The sequence below is a fragment of the Prionailurus viverrinus genome, chromosome A1 (genome assembly GCF_022837055.1).
Source record: "Prionailurus viverrinus isolate Anna chromosome A1, UM_Priviv_1.0, whole genome shotgun sequence".
Lineage (NCBI taxonomy): Eukaryota > Metazoa > Chordata > Mammalia > Carnivora > Felidae > Prionailurus > Prionailurus viverrinus.
In genome coordinates, this window is record NC_062561.1 from 86,562,954 (window position 1) to 86,585,370 (window position 22,417).

General features: G+C 36.8%; 1 protein-coding gene across 3 annotated transcripts in view; it reads right to left on the reverse strand.

Annotated features, from left to right (window-relative positions):
* The window catches only part of LOC125164301 (butyrophilin subfamily 1 member A1-like), a 110,902-nt gene extending 89,107 nt beyond the window's left edge, over positions 1–21,795 (reverse strand). For all 3 annotated transcript variants that reach the window (XM_047857110.1, XM_047857036.1, XM_047856969.1), the window contains exons 1-2: positions 21,631–21,795; positions 1,715–2,062 (exon numbers count right to left, since the gene is read on the reverse strand). In XM_047857110.1, coding sequence (XP_047713066.1) covers positions 1,715–2,062; positions 21,631–21,697 — 415 coding nt within the window. In that variant the 5' untranslated portion in view covers positions 21,698–21,795. The remainder of the gene's footprint in view (positions 1–1,714; positions 2,063–21,630) is intronic.
* Positions 21,796–22,417: the final 622 nt, after the last annotated feature.

Below are 22,417 nucleotides of genomic sequence, written 5' to 3' on the forward strand. Positions count from 1 at the left end.
TAAAAGTTATCTTGCATATATGACTTGGAAAAATCATATCAGAAAATCTGTATCAGAAAATCTCATCTACGAAGCACAGGAGTTTGCGATGTAGATTCTAAAAATTGTGTCAACAAATTACCATTTTTGAAGCTCAAAAAAATTTCAAGCAGAAGCACGATGTTAGAATTTTGTGTCAAGAGCTTCAAGATATGAAATGCATTCTTCTAAAGACTCTGGGGTAAAATAGAAGAATAGTGGAAAGGTGATTTCTATTTAGTGGTAGAATTACTCTGCACAAAGAACAAGTAAGTCAGAGATAAAGAAAATTGAGATGATCCTGAGTTATGACATATTTTTATTGAAGTAGCAAAGTAGCAAGCAACTCCCAGATTCAAAGCCCTTGATAAAGGTTTATTCAAGTTTTAGGAAATGTTTGTAGGATTCTAGAAGTAGTTGTCTAACAACTGGAATACTTCACAAGTTACAATAGAATGAAAGATCCCTGCTCAAAAGGCAAAAATTAATGAATGGATGAATATAATAGGTCTCATGCCTCTTAGGTTCTGATTAAATGCTTCCAGTGGAGTTACACTCGTTTGCATACAATAGACCCTTGCAGCAAGGATCCCCAGTATAGTTACATAAAAAGCAGATATACTCCAAACTCAGGAAGGAATATCAGAAGGAGGTTACTATTCTTACCATGACTCAGCAGAAACATTACCAGAGGATGTGTGGATCAAAGTGTCTGGTTACAAAAATGTTGACTCAGAGAGGTATTTAAAGCTTGCAGGCAAGTGTCTTTGCAATTTACCCCCTTCAATATCTGAAGAATTATATAAGAGCACACCCTTTATTGTAAAAATACGGAATCAGGGTTACTTATGCATATGAAGAATTGTTACTAAATAGGAGGCAGGAGCATTTGCACACAGGTCAGGGAGTTCTGGAGGAAAGCAAATTTCCTTCCTTTTGGAGGAAGGTCAATATCATTGGCTCATTCGTTAGATTCGGTTAATTTCTCTTAAGTCCATTGTAAGAGAGATGATGCAAAAACTCTTCATCTGAGCTCAGTGCAAGGTCCTAAATTGTTTATAGAAAAAATGTTGTTTCAGTCTCAGCATATTGTTGAATTACAGTCTTTCCTTACACTTTCACTCTTGCAGTACAATTTTGTGTGTGTGTGTGTGTGTGTGTGTGTGTGCGCGCGTGTGTGTGTGTGTGTGTGTGTGTGTGTGTATAATAACAGAACAGGAGTGAGATATAAGGGGATAAATTATGCAGGATCTGAATAAACAATGATGTCATATTAAGAATAGGCAAGACCACATTTCACTGGGCTTTTCCCAGAGTGGGCAGCAGTGAAGTGCAGAAAACCTAGACTGGATGGCAGACTGGTCAAATATTTTCTGCTTCTTTTTACTTCCTTCTGAGACTTAGAAGACAGACTAAGTTACATTTCTGGGGTTCTTCTGAGATAGAACATACAATAATCCCTACTCTTTCTTTTCTTAAAAGTAATTATGTTGACAAAGATAAAAATGGATTTTCACTACTACCCAAGAATGATGGGGCACACTGATTAGATTTGTTTTACATATTTAACTTTCTTGACATTCAATCATAGTGTTTGTATAGATTTAGCTACCTCTATCCATATACACCAATACTTTAGACTGCTGATGAAAAAAATAATACAATTTGTGTAGGAGTTTTCATTGCAGTGACTTACCTGTGACCAACATTTCAAATTGTACTTCACTGTAGAATGTGGAGCTTTCAAAGAAACACCCATACTCCCCTCCATCTGAAGGTCGGATGGGGTGGATCCTTAGGGCAACATGCCCTTTGGTAATATTGTCCTTCAGGAACTCTGTCCTCCCTTGGTACTCTGGTATCTGGTGCTCCAAATGATCCTGGGAAGTCCTATATTGGTGTACCAGGCCTGAAAGATCATTTCGGTACCATGTCACCTCCATGTCTTGAGCATCCATTGATGGGCTGAGGTGACAGGACAATACAGCCTCCTCCCCAACCACAGCAATGACTGGTGCTCTTGGTCCTATCACATGAAATTGCCCTGGAAGTAATTTTTAAAACAAGAGAATCATCACTTAGACAGTGATAGCATGGTAGTGGTCATCTAATCAGTAAAAAGTTACATCAGTTTAATTAACATAGCAAGCTGTAGTTAATTAATGAACAGATTTAAAATAAAGATGCCCAAATACACTGTCAGCATAAGGGATAATACAGGACATGATGACAATGTAGAACAATCATATGATCTTAACAACAATTTAATTGTGTTTTCCCTTTTCCTAGGATTGAAATTCAAATTATATAAATCGCATTGTTTATGTCATAAAAATTACATGTGTTAGAGAATATTATCCTCATTTTACAGATGAGAATATTGAGTTGGTCAATAACTACTAACTGAGTCTGTGATTAATGAATTGAGAGAGTGAATGATAAATTGTCACTAAATACTTAATTACAAAGGAATTATTTAAGAATGCTAATAGTAACATCCAAATGTTTCCTTGCTTTAAATTATGTACTATATATGGGGTGCCTGGGTGGCTCAGTTGGTTTAACATCCGACTTTAGCTCAGGTCATGATCTCATGCTCCATGAGTTTGAACCCCACGTCAGGCTCTGTGTTGAGAGCTCAGAGCCTGGAGCCTGCTTCAGATTCTATGTCTCCCTCTCTCTCTGCCCCTCCCCTCATCACTCTCTCTCTGTCTCTCAAAAATAAACAAAGGTTAAAAAATTAAAAAATAGGGACACTTGGGTGGCTCAGTCTGTTAAGCATCCGACTTTGGCTCAGGTCACGATCTCACGGTCCGTGAGTTCGAGCCTGCGTCGGGCTCTGTGCTGACGGCTCAGAGCCTGGAGCCTGCTTCTGATTCTGTGTCTCCCTCTCTCTCTTCCCCTCCCCTGTTCATGCTCTGTCTCTCTCTGTCTCAAAAATAAATAAACGTTAAAAAAATTTTAATAACAAAAATTAAAAAATAAAAATAAACTATGTACTACATAATATAACTAATAATGAAATACAATATGAAGCTATTAAAATTATGTTTAGAAAAAAATAGAACAATATTTATAATATCTCCCATTTTAAAACATAAGTATGACATCCTGTGTACAACATAAATTTTCTAGAAAATTACATCATTAAAAAATAAATTTGAGGGCATTAAGATGGCTGAGAAGTAGGAGTGCTGGGATTTTCCTTGACCCTCAAACACAGCTGTATTGAGATCATGTCACTTGGAACACCCAGGGAATCAATCTTTGTAATGGCAAAAGGATATCCACAGTTGGAGGAAGACAGCTTGGCAGGATTGAGGTGTGTATATGTGATTTGGAGGAGATAAAACAGCACAGCAAAGGAAGGGAGGGGAACCTTTCTGTGTAGAGACAAAAGGGAGAGAAAGAGATAACTGGAAAAAGTCAACATCAAGTTAGCACATGAGGAAAACCTCTCTGGACTACAGACTAGGGAATAAGAAATAAGGAGAGTGTCAGTTTCTATTTTGCAAACAGTCTTAGGAGCTGAAACTCAGAGGTTTCAAAAGTGCATGATTTTCTCCAGACTGAAGCTGGGAGTCCTGGTGTGCACTCTGGGGAGGAGGGAGCTGGCACCAGAGCACTAGCACAGATCTCAAAGACCCAATGGACAATCACAGTCCCCCTCCTTGAGCACTGCAAGAAGAGGGTTTATTGCCTCCCCAAGGACAAGACCCTGCCAGATGCCAGGCAAAGGCCTTTCATCAGCAGGGCAGAGTAGCTCTACCGCAAAACAGGGTCCATGCAGTGCCCGTTCCCATAAGATTGTGGGTTCTGAATCCCAGCCAAGCACCTAGAAGGCATGGGAGAACTGTGGAGCAGGGCAAACTGACCTCCCTCACTACTCTGTGAGGGCTGCCTAAAAAGCATGGTTTGAGACACCTGGTCTGGGGAGGAGAGATTGGGTTATTGCCAATTTTCTCCCCATCACCAATACCTTGGGACTTCGTAGAGTAGCACAGCACACCCCACTTCCCTTCATCCCTTGTAGGAGGGACTACCTACACCAAACCGTACCCTTCTGTGCCTGGCAACTGCCTATCTTCTGGAGCAAGACTGACACTAATCCAACCAGAGGACCTCTTCCAGAAGAGCACAGCCACCTGTTCCAGTCACCAACTGATAACTGTTTTTGTTGTTGTTGTTTTCTTTTTCTTTTTCTTTCTATTTCTTTTCTGTTCTTTTCTTTGTGATTCTTTTTGATTTATATATATATATATATATATATATATATAGGCATATGATTTAGGCATGTATGATTTAGGCATATATATATATATATATGGCATATATGCATATGCATATTTATTTGATTTGGCAGTTTTTATTCTCTTATTTTTCCACCTTTTCTCTTTCTTCTTCATTTTCCACTCTCTTTTTCAGATTTAGCCTTATAGTTGTTGTTTTTTTGTTTTGTTTTGTTTGTTTGTTTGCTTGTTTTAATTCTCTGGTATTCTTTTCTCACCTTTTATTTATATATATATATATATTTTTTTTTTCTTTTTAGAATCAGGTTTTGCACCTATTTTCCTTTTCTCCAAGGCTACTTCAACAAACAAATCACAGCACACCTGGTTACAGGCCCAAACACTCTACCACTACAAGCAAGGAGGTGCTCTGCAGATGACTGACCAGTGGGATAGAGCAGCCAAAAATGCAACAACAGAGTGCACACAACATTTGCAAAAATTCTCAAATATATACTAGCAAATCAAATTCAACCGTATATTGAAAGTATTATTCACCATGATCAGGTAGGACTCATTTCTGGGCTGCAGGGTTGGTTCACTATCTGCAAATCAATCAACGTGATACATCCTGTCAATAGATTCAGAGAAAGCATTTGACAAAATACAGCATCGTTTCGTGAAAGAAAAAAAAACCTCAAGAAAATCTGGATAGAAAGAACATTCCTTAAAATACTAAAAACTATATATGAATTGGCCACTGGTAATATAATCTTCAATGGGGAAAAACTGAGGGTTTTCCCCTAAGATCCAGAACCCAATAGGGATGTCCACTCTCACTACATTTCTTCAACATAGTGTTGGAAGTCCTAACCTCAACAATCAGACAACAAAATGAAACAAGAAATAAAAGGCATCCAAATTCGTTAAGTGAAAGTCACTGCTTTTTAAAAAATTTTTTTTTTCAACGTTTATTTAATTTTGGGACAGAGAGAGACAGAGCATGAACGGGGGAGGGGCAGAGAGAGAGGGAGACACAGAATCGGAAACAGGCTCCAGGCTCTGAGCCATCAGCCCAGAGCCTGACGCGGGGCTCGAACTCATGGACCATGAGATCGTGACCTGGCTGAAGTCGGACGCTTAACCAACTGCGCCACCCAGGCGCCCCTGAAAGTCACTGCTTTTTTACCTCATTGCTTTTCCCACAAAAAATTTTGTTTCCTGCAATGTCTCCTTTCTAGTTATTATCTTTATTTATTTGTTTAAAGATTTCTTTTGAATAATTCTTATGAAGCTCGTTTATCTGGAATACTATCTCTCAAATTCTTAATGATAATTTTGCTAGATAGAGTATACTTGGTTGTATTATTTTTCTTTTTTCCTTTTAGCATTTTCATATATCATGACACTCTTTTCTGGTCTACAAAGTCTACTAAAAAGGTAGCTGATAGTGTTATAGTGATTCCTTTACATGTAACTAATCACTATTCTCTTACTGCTTTTAGTATTCTGTCTTTATGTTTCATTTTTGACATTTTAATTATAATGTGTTTTGATGCATATCTCTTTGCCTCTTTATCATTTCTGGAATTTTGTGTGTAACCTGGGCCTCAATGTCCTTTTTTCTTTCCCCAGGTTATAGAAGTTTTCAGCTATTATTTCTTCCAGTAACTTTTCTGCCCCTTTTTCTTTCTTTTGTCTCCTTTTGGAACATATAGAATGTGAGTATTAGCATGTTTGATGTCATCCCTGAGGTCTCTTAAGCTATCTTTATTGTTTATTTCTGTTTATTTCTCAGTTTTGGTGAATTCCACTCTCCTGTCCTCCAGAATGCTGAAGCATTCTTCTATACCATGTAATCTGCGGTTTATAAACTCTTGTGTATTTCTTTTTTTTTTCATTTTTGCTATTTTATTATTTGGTTCTGATTAGTGTTTTCTTATATTTTCTATATATTTGTTAAAGTTCTTACTGTATTCATCCCTTCATCTCCTGAGTTTGTTAAGCATCTTTACAACCTTTATTTTGAACTCTTTTCAGTTAGATTACTTGTCACAGCTCTTGGCAGGGTGTGCCCTCTGGCATTAGCAGACTGGAGAGAGAATTCCCAAATGTCGCCTGGCAGGCTTGGGAGCTCTAGGGCTGGAGGAGAAAGCAAAAATGGCTGCTTCCAATGTCTGAGTCCCTAATGACAGTCTTCTGCCTTTTTGGTAGGCACTACAAGATGAGAAACTGGCTCTCCACATATATGGTCTATACACTTTCTGATATGGAATTTTTGTTCTGGTTTCCATGTCAGATGAGCCTATGTGAAAACCCTTTAAAAGAAGGTTTTCCTTTCCCTATAGTTTTATCATTTTCCTGGATGTAGTCCCTATTGGTTTTCAAATACAGGGGCTTGGGGGGCTTATCTGTCCTGTGCAGAATTTAAGGGTTAGGATGCCTAATGTGGAGCTCAAAATTCTTGCTTCTCTTGGAAGTTTCTTACATTTGAGATACGTCCTGACTATGGAATGTCATGCCTGGGGTGTTTTACTTTTCCTTTTCTCTGTCTATGTCTCTGTCTCTTTCTCTCTCTCTCTCAGTCTCTCTCTTTTTTCAAGACTGTATCTTTCCTTCTTCTACCTAGCTCAGTGGTATCCCATGTGAAGGCTTTGTCAACCAGTTTCTAGGTCTCCTTTAGAAGGAGTTATTCCATATGTAGTTGTAGATGTGTTGTATCTATAGGAGGAAGTGAGTTCAAGATCATCCTTTGCCACTGAATTACTTTCTTGTTAGTTCTTTTCTATGTTTGTGGATAAAATGTTCTGTGTTGGCAGGCAAATTTATTTTTTAATTATTCCTCCAAGAGTAATCAAACTTTCCTCTACTATTTTTGAATGCAAGTAAAATATATACATAAAATGTCTCAAATTCATCAAGAGAATTAAGATTATTATTGATCATACATTATTCCCATTTGGACTAATTGAATTTTTTTTTACTTTTTTTTTTAACGTTTATTTATTTCTGGGACAGAGAGAGACAGAGCATGAATGGGGGAGGGGCAAAGAGAGGGAGACACAGAATTGGAAACAGGCCCCAGGCTCCGAGCCATCAGCCTAGAGCCCGACGCGGGGCTCGAACCCACGGACCGCGAGATCGTGACCTGGCTGAAGTCGGACGCTTAACCGACTGCGCCACCCAGGCGCCCCTTTTTTTTACTTCTTATTTGTAGTTCAAGATCTTATTTATAGAAATAATGCATCTACTTTTATACAGTCAGAAATACAAAGATAGTAACAAAAACATTTATCTGATCAAAGTAAAAGAAAAATTTAATTCCATTTTTGCAGGACTTGCATTTTTTTGCTCAATGAATAATTAATTCTAATGCAGTCTCTTTCTTTGCAGACACTATGTAGTAATTCATATGATTCATCAGAAAACAAATTGGGCATCAAGCATATAACAAAAGAATGTCTTCTCTTTCAACATTCATCCATTCCAACTTAATTGTTATGTATTTAGTGTGTCACATTATAATCAAGACTATGAAAAAAGCTGATAAATGGTAAGAAACTAGCAGTCAAGGATTCCCTTGTCTCTTTTCAGAACTCTACAGCATATTCCTTTTATGGCTGTATGTATTACATCAGAAAAGATTCTGATGCCACACATTGGGAAAGCTAACAGAGGGATCTGATAGATGAAAGGGGAAAGTCTTCTTGAAAAGGATGAGATGCACCAGAAAGAACAGCATGAGCTGTGTATGTCAGAAATTGTCATGGGAGCTGAACCCAGGAATAGTCACATCTTTGGTTTGGTGGGCACCTGATCACTCCAGAGTCAGGAAATATTTCTTTGTATTTCCTTAATACAAATATAATTTCCTTTCATATTTCCATAGCCAAGACTCTATTAACTATAAATCTGTTAATAAGTTATTCTCATTTTTGTCTAAGCCTTACTCAGCTTCCTATATGAGTTTCTCCACATTGTCAACCCATACTGTTAGTACTGCATAAACAATGGATGACTGGGCAGCTTGATAGTTGAAAGCAAGAACAGGAAGTGAAAACAGACTAGGCAAGGTAAATCTGAGAAGAACTAAGTAGGGTAGGTATGGAGCACAAGTTGTCAAACAAACTATGGACACATTTTTTTGTATATAATTAGCATGTAAATCTGCATGAAACATAACGTAAATCATGGGCATTGTAGCACTTCAGATAGTCAGGAGACTACTAATTAAATGGTACAGAAGGCTCAGAGTTCAGTGGTACATGTTTTTTACCAATTTATATCGGAAATGACAAGAGATTGTTAGACTATCCACATAGACTTGGGCACTTGGCGCATGTACCATTTGGAGCTGGAATTTCTGATTCAGATATTATGAAATTGCATGTGATTTTAGTCAGGTGACAATCTGTAAGTCCTCAGAAGGATCCCTGAAATAATTGATTGATGGAGAAAAGCTGAGTTTATTACATAATAATAAGGGCAAGCACCATCTCAGCAGAATCTTTAAGAAAGGGAGGTGAAGAATGGTACACTTTCAATGCACTGTCCCATGTGCTGAGTGGGTTGTCTTTCTTTCACTGTTGGTGGAGGATTCAGCAGCTATCGTGTGATAATATGGCAGTAAAGACAACTAACTGTACTCTGACATTCTGCACTTCTTGCTTATAATCTCTTCACAGTTATAAGCAAATGAATTTCTGCTGAGGGGATGGAACTATCTGGTAATCTTCCATGTCGAAGATGAGGTGGTAACATACATATATCGATTTATCCAACTGTTATTTCCTAATTAACCACTGTGACACACACAAATGGATGAATTGTCATTCAGTCAGTGTAAAAATTTGTGTCATTTAATGATAATGGGGCTAAGGAAATTACTTGAGGAAGCTTAAGACTTTAAGCCATAAGTTAATTTAAAAATGTTTGCATATGGGGCAACTTGGTGGCTCAGTCGGTTAAGCGTTCAGCTTCTGCTCAGGTCATTACCTCTCAGTCTGTGAGTTCGAGTCCTGCATCATCTCTGTGCTGACAGCTCAGAGTCTAGAGCCTACTTTGGCTTCTGTGTCTCCCTCTCTGCCACTCCCCTGCTCATGCTCTGGCTCTCTCGCTCTCTATCTAAAAAAATAAATAAAAACATTAAAAAAATTAAAAATGTTTGCATAAGTAAAAATAGACTAAAATAGTTAATAATTATCAAAAGAAGAAATATTCAGTTGGACTCAATGTGATTATTCAGTGTGATTACTTCAGAAAAAGAACTAGAAGATATAATATCCTGTGTTAATACAGGTAGCTACAAGCATATTATCCTGTATGACCACCTCTTTAATCAAAAGCTTTGTGTTCTCAGGGTGCCTAGTTGGCTCAGTTGGTCAAGCATCCAACTCTTCATTTTAGCACAAGTCATGTCAGGCTCTGTATTGACAGTATGGAGCCTGCTTGGGATTCTCTGCCTCACTCTCTTTTGCCCCTGCCCCTCTCACACTGTCTCTCCCTCTCTCTCAAAATAAATAAATAAACATTTTCTAAAATATGTTTTTTGTTCTACAAAGCCTTCAGCGGATGTATTATTCATTATTTTCCAAATCCATAGAGCACCTAACAATGTAAAAATAAGCCTATATGCTCAAAGAACTTCGCAAAACCACTTATTAAGACCAATAAGGTAATTGGTTGCTAAACTAAGAATTTAAAAAACCACAATATGGAAATTTTCTTCAACCAACCATACTGTCCCATCACTAGATGTTAGAGTTCCAACAGTTAGTCCTCTACCATATTTTTTTCTTGTTTTGTTTTGTTTTGTTTTGTTTTATTTTATTCTACTTTTTATTTTTAATTTACATCCAAGTTAGTTAACATAGAGTGCAACAGAGATTTCAGGAGTAGATTCCTTAATGCCGTGACCAATTTAGCCTATCTTCTTCCCACAACCCCTTCAGCAATCCTCTGTTCTCTATAATTAAGAGTCTCCTATGTTTTGTCCCCCCTTCCTGTTTTTATGCTATTTGCTATTTATGCTTCCCTCCCTTTATGTTCTTCTGTTTTGTATCTTAAAGCCCTCATATGAGTGAAGTCATATGAAATGTATCATTCTCTGACTAATTTCACTTAGCATAATACTCTCTAGTTCCATCCACGTAATTGCAAATGGCAAGATTTCATTCTTTTTGATTTCTGAGTAATACTCCATTGTGTGTGTGTGTATACATATATCATATTATGTGTACACACACACACACACACACACACACACACCATATCTTCTTTATCCATTCATCCATTGATGGACATTTGGGCTCTTTCAATACTTTGGCTATTGTTGATAGTGCTGCTATAAATATTGGGGTGCATGTGACCTTTTGAAGCAGCATATCTGTATCCCTTGGATAAATACCTAGTAGTGAAATCGCTGGGTTGTAACGTAGTCTATATTTAATTTTTTTGAGGAGCCTACATATTGTTTTCCTGAGTGGCTGCACCAGCTTGCATTTCCACCAAAAGAGCAAAAGAGATCCTCTTTCTCCGCATCCTCACCAACAACTGTTGTTGCCTGAGTTGTTAATTTTAGCCATTCTGACAGGTGTGAGATGGTATCTCCCTGTGGTTTTGATTTGTATTTCCCTGATGATGAGTGATGTGGAGCATTTTTTCATGCATCAGTTGGCCATCTGGATGTCTTCTTTGGAGAAGTGTCTCTTCATGTCTTTTGCCCACTTTTTCACAGGGTTATTTGTTTTTTGGGTGTTGAGTTTGATAAGTTCTTTATAAATTTTGGATACTAACTCTTTATCTGATATGTTGTGTGCAAATATCTTCTCCCATTCCGTCAGCTGCCTTTTAGTTTTACTGATTGTTTTCTTTGCTCTGCAGAAGCTTTTTACTTTGATGATGTTCCAATAGTTCATTTTTCTTTTGGTTTCCCTTGTCTCCAGAGACGTGTTGAGTAAGAAATTGCTGTGGCCAAGATCAAAGAGGTTTTTGCCTGCTTTCTCCTCGAGGATTTTGATGGCTTCCTGTCTTATATTTAGGTCTTTCATCCATTTTGAGTTTCTTTTTGTGTATGGTTTGAGAAAGTGATCCAGGTTCATTGTTCTGCATGTTGCTGTCCAGTTTTCCCAGCACCACCTGCTGAAAAGACTGTCTTTATTCCATTGGATAGTCTTGCCTGCTTTGTCAAAGATTTGTTGGCCATACATTTGTGGGTCCATTTGGGGGTTCTTTATTCTGTTCCATTGATCTGAGTGTCTGTTCTTGTGCCAGTACCATACTGTCTTGATGATTACAGCTTTGTAGTATAGCTTGCAGTCTGTGATTGTGATGCCTCCAGCTTTGGTTTTCTTTTTCAAGATTTCTTTGGCTATATGGGGTCTTTTGTGGTTCCATACAAATTTGAGGATTGTTTGTTCTAGCTCTGTGAAGAATGCTGTTGTTATGTTGATAGGTATTGTATTGAATATGTAGATTCCTTTTGGTGCTATTAACATTTTAACAATATTTGTTCTTCCTATCCAGGAGCATGGAATCTTTTTCCATTTGTTGTGTCTTCTTCAATTTCTTTCATAAGGTTTGTATAGTTTTCGGTACATAGATTTTTCACCTCTTTGGTTAGACTTATTCCTAGGTATTTTATGGGTTTTTGTGTATGTGTATGTAATTGCAAATGGGATCAATTCCTTGCTTTCTCTTTTTCTTGTTTCATTGTTGGTGTATAGGAATGCAATTGATTTCTGTGCATTGATTTTATATCCTGCACCTTTGCTGAATTCATGAATCAGTTCTAGCAATTTTTTAGTGGACTCTTTTGGGTGTACCATATAGACTATCATGTAATCTGTGAAGAGTGAAAGTTTGACCTCCTCCTGGCAGATTTTCATGCCTTTTATTTCTTTGTGTTGTCTGATTGCAGAGGCTAAGCTTTCCAATACTATGTTGAATAACAGTGGAAAGAGTGGACATGCCTGTCTTGTTCCTGACCTTAGGGGGAAAGCTCTCAGTGTTTCCCCACTGAAGGTGATATTATCATTGGGTCATTCATAGATGGCTTTTATGATCTCGAGGTTTGCTCCTTCTATCCCTACTTTCTTGAGGGTTTTTATCAAGAAAGGATGCTGTATTTTGTCAAATGCTTTCTCTGCATCTATTGAGAGGACCTAATCTTCCTACCTTCCTAACAATTCAGGAGATAGTTTAATGAAATCTGCTTGGAAATATACCTGGCAAAGATTAAATAACAATATTTGTTCTTCCAATCCACAAACAGGGACTGTTGTTCTATTTTTGTGTCATCTTCAATTACTTGCATCACTGAAATATAGTTTTCAGAATAAAGGTTTTTGTTTGTTTGTTTTACATCTTTAGTTAGGTTTATCCTTCAGTATCCTATGGGTTTTGATGCAATTGTAAGTGGGATTGATTTCTTAATTTCTCTTTCTTCTGCTTTATTATTTGAGTATAGAAATACAACAGACTCCTAAAACTTTAGGATTTTCTGAGTGATACAAATATCTTGATATTTATACAAGCCCTTTTTACTATACCTGAGTTTTTGCTATTGAGGTCACTCAAGGTGGGGCCCCTAGATAGCTACAGGGTAGGGATTTGTCCCTAAAAGAACAAAAAATGTTATTGGAGGATTAAAACTATGTACCTTACCCCATGGAGATGAGTGGGATAGAGTTGTCCAATTATCAGTTACCAATGATATAACCACTCATGCCTATATTTTGAAACTTCCACAAACCTTATAAAACAATGAAGCTAAGAGAACCTCATGTCAGTGCACATACTGAAGTGATAGGAAAATGACCTGCTTAGAGATACATGAAAGCTCTATATCCCTACTCTACTCTATGCTCCACTTATCTTTTCCATTTAACTATTCCTGAGTTGTAACCTTTGTAATAAAACTGTGAGCGTACATATATTCCCTTCCTGAGTTTTTTGAGTCATTCTCAACAATTACCACAAATGAGGGGAGTTTGGGGAACCCCTGAACTTTTAGTCTTCCTCGCAGAATGTGAATAGCCTCAAGGTCTCATTGGTGGCTGGTGTCTGAAGTGGGGATAGTCTTGTGGGACTAAGTCTTAACTTCAGGGAGCAACATAGTTTGGAGTAAATAGTGTAAGAATTTTATTAAATTATTAGACAACCCACTGGCATTGGAAAATTGATTAGAAACACGTGGTTTGAAAATATAAAGGATAAAAGGCATAAAAGGAATTAAGAAATGATGAATCTTACTTCTGGGAATTGGTTCACTGGGCACTTAAAGATGTGGAAATCAATTAGGAAAAAAGCAAAATATGTAATCAATTTGTTTTTGCAATAGCTACTGAAATTAAAAATAATGGTAGGTCAGAACTTGATGCTGGAATAAACTCAGAATTTAGTCTGACATTTTTTATTAGCCTCAAACCCTACTCCAAATATTCTGGGACAAGAGGAATGCCGCAGACAATCCATATGGGAAAGGAAGGCAAAAATAGAAGTTATCAAAAACAGTAGTTATGTGGAATTTTCTCATTTGTGGATGAGTCTCATCTTGAAGAAACTTTTCTAAAATGGATGATGAAAGTTTTCAGTTTAGGGGCAATGATTAGCTTGCTATGAAATTTTGGTGTGTTCAAGGTTCATGAGATACAACCCTGTGTCAGGATCCATGCTGTCAACACTGATTCTCTTTCTCCTGCTCTCTTGGTCTCTCAATCCATCTCTTTCTCAAAATAAGTAAAGGAAGAGTCAAGAACTCATTTGGTTGATGAGACTTACAGCACATGTAACTAGCATAGGGGTATTATTCAAGTATTCAGGTTTTAAAATGTCTATAAACAAAGAAAAATGCAAGCAGGCTAATAGACAAACTATCAGAAGGCATAGAGACACAACATAGAAAAGGACACCCCAACATAAAAGAGGACGATCACACTGGTAATTAGGGAAATGTGATATAACTTTGCATGCACAAGTTTGTTTCTATCCCCCCAAAACTAAAAACAAAACCCACAAACATAAAAATTGGGAGGTTGAGAAGCAACTGGCATATTTCTGCACTGATGGTGAGAGAGTAGATTAATGCAGGGGCCCACAACAATTTTAGTGTAGTTTTAAGCTTATGAGCTCCCCTTATCTCTGTTATAAACACTTGACTGCCAAGATAATATGCATGCCTCCTGTATCTTTTCTGAGTCACTGGTCCCCTGTTTGTTTGTTTCCTCTTTTTCTTTTTTTTTAATGCTTATTTATTTTTGAGAGAGAGAGAGAGAGAGAGAGAGAGAGCGCACAACGGAGGGGCAGAGAGAGGGAGATATAGAAATCGAAGCAGGCTCCAGGCTCAGAACTGTCAGCACATAGACTGACGTGGGACTCGAACCCACAAACCCTGAGATAATGACCTAAGCCCAAGTTGGACACTTAACCAACTGAGCCACACAGGCGCCCCTTGTTTCTTCTTTGTGTGTTGGTTCTGGTATAGATTTTGAGAGTCCTGGAGGAATATTGCCTGAGTATTGTTCTATGTGAATTTTTCTCCCTCATATATTAACAAGGTTAATGGATATCCTAATTGGAGCCAATTATCTGGTTCAGCTACCTCTGCACAGGGACTGTAAGAAATATTCCCAAGCAATGGCCAAAACTTCTTTTGTTTCAGACAGTTCCCTGACTTCTCCAGCTCCACATGGACTGCCTATTTTTGCTTTTTGTTGGAGGAAAGAAATGTGCGTCTGTTCCTCTGTCCAAACTGATGAGCTTTAGAACTGGGAGTCTTGTTTGTCTTCACTCTGGGCTTTTTTTCTCCATCCAGACTTCCTGGCTGTACCTCACCTCTTCTGCCTCTACCTACCCCTCCTTCTGTTTCTGCACCACCATGGGTGCAGCAAGCATAACTGGCTCCTGCACCAGTCTTCATGCCTCCACTGCCAGTGGCTCCTGCTCCTTCTATTCTTGGTATCTAGGAGCAAAGAGCACCTCCAGCTGTTGCAACACCTTCTTATGAGGTTCAAACTGGACCCTTCCCTAATCAATACGAAAGGGCCCAAGGGTTCTCTTGGACTTAAACTGCCCAATTTCTTTCCCTACAAGTGCCCCAGGTCAACATGGACAGTGGGAATAAGTGGATTGTCTCTTAAGTCAACCGAAGTGCAACACATTCAGTATTTAAGCTAATTTAAGTTTGTTAGTTTAATTAAGGAAGACTTGTCTTTAGAGTTATCAGCATTAAATATAAAACGTTTCTTCTACCAAGGTTTACTAAAGGTGAAATAAGCCCATGCTATCTCTGTTGTCATTTGTCAGCAAAAAGATGACCTAAAATGATACCACTTTCATTTCCTTCAAACTTTTCATGGGTAGTTTTAAAAAAACAAGTGGGTGATGGGTATTGAGGAGTGCACATTTTGGGATGAGCACTGGGTGTTGTATGGAAACCAATTTGACAATAAATTTCATATTAAAAAAGTAGAAAATAAAAATAAAAAAATAGAAAAAACAAGTAGGCTAAATAAATTAAGAGGTTTATATATAAATGTTTTCATAGGTTTCAAAATCTTTGGTCACCTCAAACTTGGAAGTCTTGTTAAGGTAAATGATAAATTGGAATGGATACATTGGATATCTAAGTTTTGTCAAAAGAGTAAAGTAGTGAAGCATTGATGGCTGAACATAGTTTCATGCCTTTGGTTTTTTATTGAAGAGAAGCTGAAGATACTTGGGTCTGTTGGTAAACATGTGTTATGCTTTATTGAAAGACTGTACGGCAGAAAAACATGGTTTTAGAATTATGCAATGTATTCATATACACTGTATTCATATCTCAAGAATTCTGGTGTAGGAAGCAGTTCACATTTTTTCACTACTTAATTTTCACTGGAGAATAAAGTTTCTAAGAGTTAAAATTATGCTAAATATAATTAAAACTGATGGAAATAAGGGAAGCAACTCTGCATACAAGAAAATATTTGTTTTTAATACAAAAGGTATAAGGAATGTGAATGCATATTGTTGAAGGAAAAACGAAGTAATTTTGTCCTAAAATGAGACATATTGTTTGAAGAGGATAGGCTTAGGACAAAATCTGAATGAAAAGAAAGCTGTGGAAGGTTTGTGAAGGGGAATCCTTGGAAAATAATTTTATATGTGGTTAGTAGTAAGTTTGAAATGAATGGGATTTGAAAGTACACGGCATTAAGTTTGAAACTTTATTTTCATCTTTGTTAAAAAGACAAAGTTTTTTTTTTTTATTTTGTTTGCTCTTTATAATAAAATGCAATCAAAGTTGTTTTTTTTTCTCTTTTTACCAACCAGAAAACCAGTGTTTTACTTTATCTTCCCAGAAAACCATAGCTTGTGTGTTTTGTCTTTATCAGGACTTTGATTACTTAAGAAAGTGCCTGGTTGGGTCAGGAGATAGGACATGGGACTCTTAACTCAAGGTTGTGAGTTCAGAAGCCACATTTGGTGTGGAGCCTATTAAAATGAAAAAAAAAAGAAAAAATGAAAAAGAGTGAAACTTAAAACTTCTCGATGTTGAAGGAGCTAAATATTGCTAAACAATATGTAATTTCCTGTGGAATCCCTTACTGTCATCTTGGTTAAATATAAATATTACACTTATAATAACCTATAATATGTTTTAGGCATGTGTTTTCAAGCTTTCTGAGTGTTTTAACAAGATTTACAAGTTTTAAATCATAAATGAAATATTATTTTTAATAATTATGTTCCTTATTTTGTATGTGAAGTTACCTGGACAACAATGTCAAACCAAGAATGAAATGTTTAGGTTGTATTTTACAGGTAAATCTATAAGTATCTAGAAAATATATGAAATTAACAAAATTTATAATATGTCCTCATAGAGAGTCATTACTTGAATTATTGAAATGTTGTATGTCACAGAAATAATCAGAATTCCTTATCAATTGCATTATAATAAACTCTCATATCAGATCTTTAACCATTTCTGAGGATTTTTTTAATTTTATTTTTTTACTTATTATTATTATTATTGTCATTTATAGTTACTATTCTAATGCTCTTGCAAAATGTATTTCATCTTCAAGGAGATTCATAAAAATGATTTTTGGGAAAATAGTTTTCTGTATCTTTAAAAACATAAAATCAACCTGGGTAAGAATTTAACTAATGGGAAAGTTGCACTTAAGATGAACAAAATTAAATACATAGAACTAAATGTATTGAGGACAATGATAGAATATTACTTTGTGAACCAATGGAAGCATTTAAAATTTCTCCCTACCTGAAATCTCCAGAATTCAGAAACTCTCAGTAAGTGTTCTTTCTTCCATGGTATTTATAATTATTTGCATAAGTTCCATGAGAACCTGTTCTCCTTGTAACAGGGCACCATTGGAAACATTGGTTACATTACCAAGGCTTTGAATGGAATGTCATATTTGAAAGAAACATTCATAGACTCAGACATGACCAGATAGCTTTAAGGAATTAAGGTTGAGTTTTGGAAAGCAATAAACCCCTTGAGAATGTTGGCCTGATACGTTGCTTACAGAGTTCCCAGCAGCCTTACCAGCTGACAATGTATCTTACTGGCGGGTGTAGGATTTCTGCAGATGTTGGAGGAAATATATTTCCCAGATATATTGGAGACATTGAGAAGAGGAATACACCCAAATCTACAGCTATTGCAGACAAGCCTGATGACAAATATTTGCTTGTCTCTGGTCTCAAGAAGCTAATAAAAGTTCAATCTAGTGATTCTTTATAAGAAGTTCCAGCAAGAAGATTTTAAAGGATCCATAAGATCAATCACTATTCTTGGTGAGTTTATGTAAATAATTATGCCAATTCTGTTAAAATTATACTTATTTTACAAACAAATTCGTCCTGGTTTGACCATCTCTGGAAATAAAGGTGAATGTAGAGAAATATTATATGTTTCAATAATATATCTTTTTTGATGTTAAATTCTAATTTTGGTTAATTGTGTTTAAGAATTGGTTATTTGCCTAAGATGGACAACTTGCGGTAAACTTCAGAGAGACTGTCATAAGACCCCACATATAGACAATCTTCATGCTTATTACTCTATAGCTAATGAAAGGAGCCCCATGGACACATGCTTATTTAAACATCTGGACAATGGTTTGGACTCCCAAAACAACTGTGTAACTCAGTTGTCACCTTGATCAATTCATGTGACTTGGATAATAAAATATCTCCTTAAAAGTCAGAGCATATCCCACTCTATAGGTTTAGTTTTGAACTTGTGAATATAATGGATGGCCCCACATTCCTTATCATTTGATTGGAGAATGAACTTGGGGATGCCCTTATCTCCCAGAACAATTCATGTCCTACTTACCAGTGATTCCTTGCAAGTATGATATGGTTAAGGCTAGACATCAGGCAAAGAAGCCTTCTTAATACTTTTATCCCTTAGTCATATTTATTATAGGACCCACCTCTTTTAATGTAAAATTGCAAGTAAAGGCTTAGCCACGTATACAGTGGCCACCTTTAACCAAACCCAACACAAAGTCACCCCAATACCAGCACACATAGGAATATTTATATCACTAAATATAATATTTCTTACTGATCTATGCTAAATATTACATGAAACAAACACTCCAGGACATAGGGGGCCTTTCTCTTGCCTTTGAATTATCAAAATTTTAACTGAATATGCCAACCAATAGATAGGCTCATTACCACACCTTCCCCATCTACATAGTCCTTCTTATCAATACACTCAGGAAGGATTATATCAAATATGGGATGGATATATGTGGCTTACTCCTACAATAACACAACTAAGTCAATAGGGTCTTTTCTGCTGGGAACAGAGAAACCATACACTTGATTCATGACACTATAGTACTCACCAAAGAAATGTCTCCCCCCAGGAAGCCTGTGACCATACCATTATTTTACAGGCAACCAATTGGTTTGCTACTTCCTGGACAAGGGTACCAGAGACATCATATGGCTAACTTCTAATGGAATACAATTGCTATGTGGGGCAAATTAATGGTCATGACTTTCACCCAGCTGAACTAGAAGATGCACTATAGGTTATGCCTGGATATATGGTTGTAGCACTGAGTGTATCACAAGTCCATCTTACTTTCTATATCTAAAACAATCATACATAAGATCCATGTTTCACTGGTATGACCATCTGACATGTATTTTTCTCATTTCAGCAGGTTTAGGAGATGTCATGTAGCACACGGAGCTCCTTGATAAATACAAAATTAATGCCTTAACTCACAAAACAGCTTTACATTGTTAAACACTAAAGTAACTCACATGAATAAACAAATTCTACACAACAGAATGGCATTAGATAACTTAGATAATAGCAGCACAAGAGGAACCTATGCCATTATTAAAGTGGAATGTTGCATCTACAATACACACTATAACAAAACTATAACAGGATTACATACTGATACAAATAACCAAATTGGTGCTCTTAAAGACCCTACATTGTCACTTAAAGATTGGCTGAGATCATGGTTGGGAGGTGGACTATGGTCCATGCTAAAAGGTATTCTTATCACACCTTTTATTTTTATTATAGTAATAATCCTGATATATTGTCCCTTTCACATTATTTATTTCCTTTGGTTGAGACACATGCAACTATTTCCTGTGTCCTTTGCCCGGTCAACATCTGGTCCTTTTACTTGAAACAAATTGACCCTGATGACCACTCAGGACCCTACAACAATGACCTTCTGTAATAGTTACTTGTAGGACAGATAGTGACCAATTGAAGTCCATATAGGGACATCTATACAACCCCCATCAGTTTGCAGGTTGGAAAAGTTACAGAATATGAGTTCTTTTGACATTCAAATGAAGAAATTTATTTGTGCCTTTTATTTATGTATCCCACCTCACCCCAATAAGATACTTGCCCATGAGCCTTCCACTGTCTAGACTCTCAAACCGCTTAGCTGACCACCCCTCCTGGCACTTCCTTTGTCTTTCTCCATGTAACCCCCTTCATGGAATATCACTGTTTCCCTAGGACATTGGAGAGAAACAAGTTGTGTTTTCCTGACCCTCTCTTGTATTCCCTCTGGCAGTTGCGCCTGATTGATCATCTAATGAAACAAAACAAAACAGCAAATCTCCAAATTCACAAATTGTATATATTAAGTATGTGCATTTTTGTATATAAATTTTACCTCAATAAAACTAAATTTAAAAATAAAACTTCAGAGATATAAGTTATGTTTTATAGTTATATCTCAAATGTATTTATTTATTTATGTATTTATTTACCAAATTTATTTTCTAATGTACTCATTGATTTATTTTTGAAGTGTATTTATTTATTTTGAGAGAGAGAGCATGAGGGGGGGAGAGAGAGGGAGAAAGAGAATTTCAAGCAGGATCCATGCTGTCAGTACAGAGCCTGTCACAAGGCTCAATCTCAATAACCATGAGATCAAGACCTGACCTGAAATCACGGGGCAGACACTTAATAGACTGTGCCACCCAGGTGCCCCTTTACTAATTGATTTCTTATATTTTTATTAGATTATGTTTCTGAGGTAGGGGATTCAGATACATTTTAGAACTTGAAATTTTCCTTTATATTTCTTTGAAAAGTATGTGTATTTGCCTTACTGTTTAATACAAAATCTTTCATTAAAATCAATATGAACTAGCTCTATCAAAATTTGTTGATATTTCACTATTTACATTTGCTAGGAAATGGTATATTGTGTACTTCTTTCAATTAACCTGCTGTCTGGCAATTGCATGTTTTCTTAATTGAACCAATTTCCTCACAACCTTATTTAAACATAAACTTTACTTATTGGAAATAATATTCAGTCTTAGCTCAAGAGCACTCACATTAACATAAGGGGATTTATTACAGCCAAAGTATTTAATAACCCTGCCACGGGCATGCAGAAGAAGGGTGCAACATGACAATGGAATCCCAAAGCTCTTGGCTCTAGGTTCTGGCAGCAGTGGTAGAGAACATCCCTTAGGGCTGAAAATTGACTTTTCTCTTTTAGGCTAAGCTTAGAAAATGTGTCATATAAACTAGGTAGAACATTAAAAACAGAGCATTTTGAAATATTCCTCTTATTTACAGTTTACAAGTCGCTTTGACAAAATTACATGATTTTATCCCAAAAGGTACAGAAAAGGAAAGGTACACAGTAAGGCAGAGGGAGAGAGAGAGAGAGAGAGAGAGAGAGAGAGAGAGAGAGGAGAGAGACTGAAATGAGAACAATTCTCAGGTCTTCAGGTCCAGATAATGGGAAAAGAGCTGAAGCCCTGAGAGTGTTCTATGGAAAAAAAAAAATGACTTCTAAGCTTAGTTCCAAGGTAAAGAAAAACACATCTGTTCCTCTGTCCTACTTACCTGCACCTGGCCAGGGAAGCAGAACTGAGAGAAGAAGGGTCTTGATGCTCACACAGAAAAGCTGCATCCCAGTTGGTGGTCTCAGTGCTAGAAGGTCAGACCTCTGTCCTCCCTTGAGCTATCAAGGGTCACAGTCCTAAGATCTGGTTCACTTACATTCACACTGTTTCTAGAACACTGTGAATATGATTCACAAAAAACTAACTTGTTAGGCCACTCACATAAGGAAGAGTGAAAGCAGGAAGTGGACTCTAAACAAACTGACTATTGCTTGTATACAGGAAAGGACTAATTAAGGAAGAAAGTTAAAGCAAGGTTATTGATTATAGGATGAAACAATCACCTGACAGAATGAAGAAAACTTTAACCCTTCATTTCAGTAAGGACATTGGTTTTCTGAATTAGAATTTAAACCACTTTTTTACTCTTTCAAGGAAAACAAAATTAGTGACATTCAACTCGTCTTAATTGGCAGAAGGCAAGCATGAACAGTGTCACATAAAGCAGCGAGAAGTTCTGTGTACAGGTACAGAGGTTGTGAGATGCCTAGATCTCAATATCCCAAGAGAGAGGGTGAGTTTCTATAGAAGGATTCTTTTCCTTCTTTCATCTTACTTTTGGGAGTAAACATGGGAGCACCTGTTCTACATATTTTAGCTATAATTTATACACAAACATCATAAATCAAGAGCAAAAATGAAAAAAATAATCTAGTTAGAAAACTGGGTGAAACAACATAAACAGGCCTGGCGTGGTTACTCTATGTTAGTCATAGAGTATACATAGG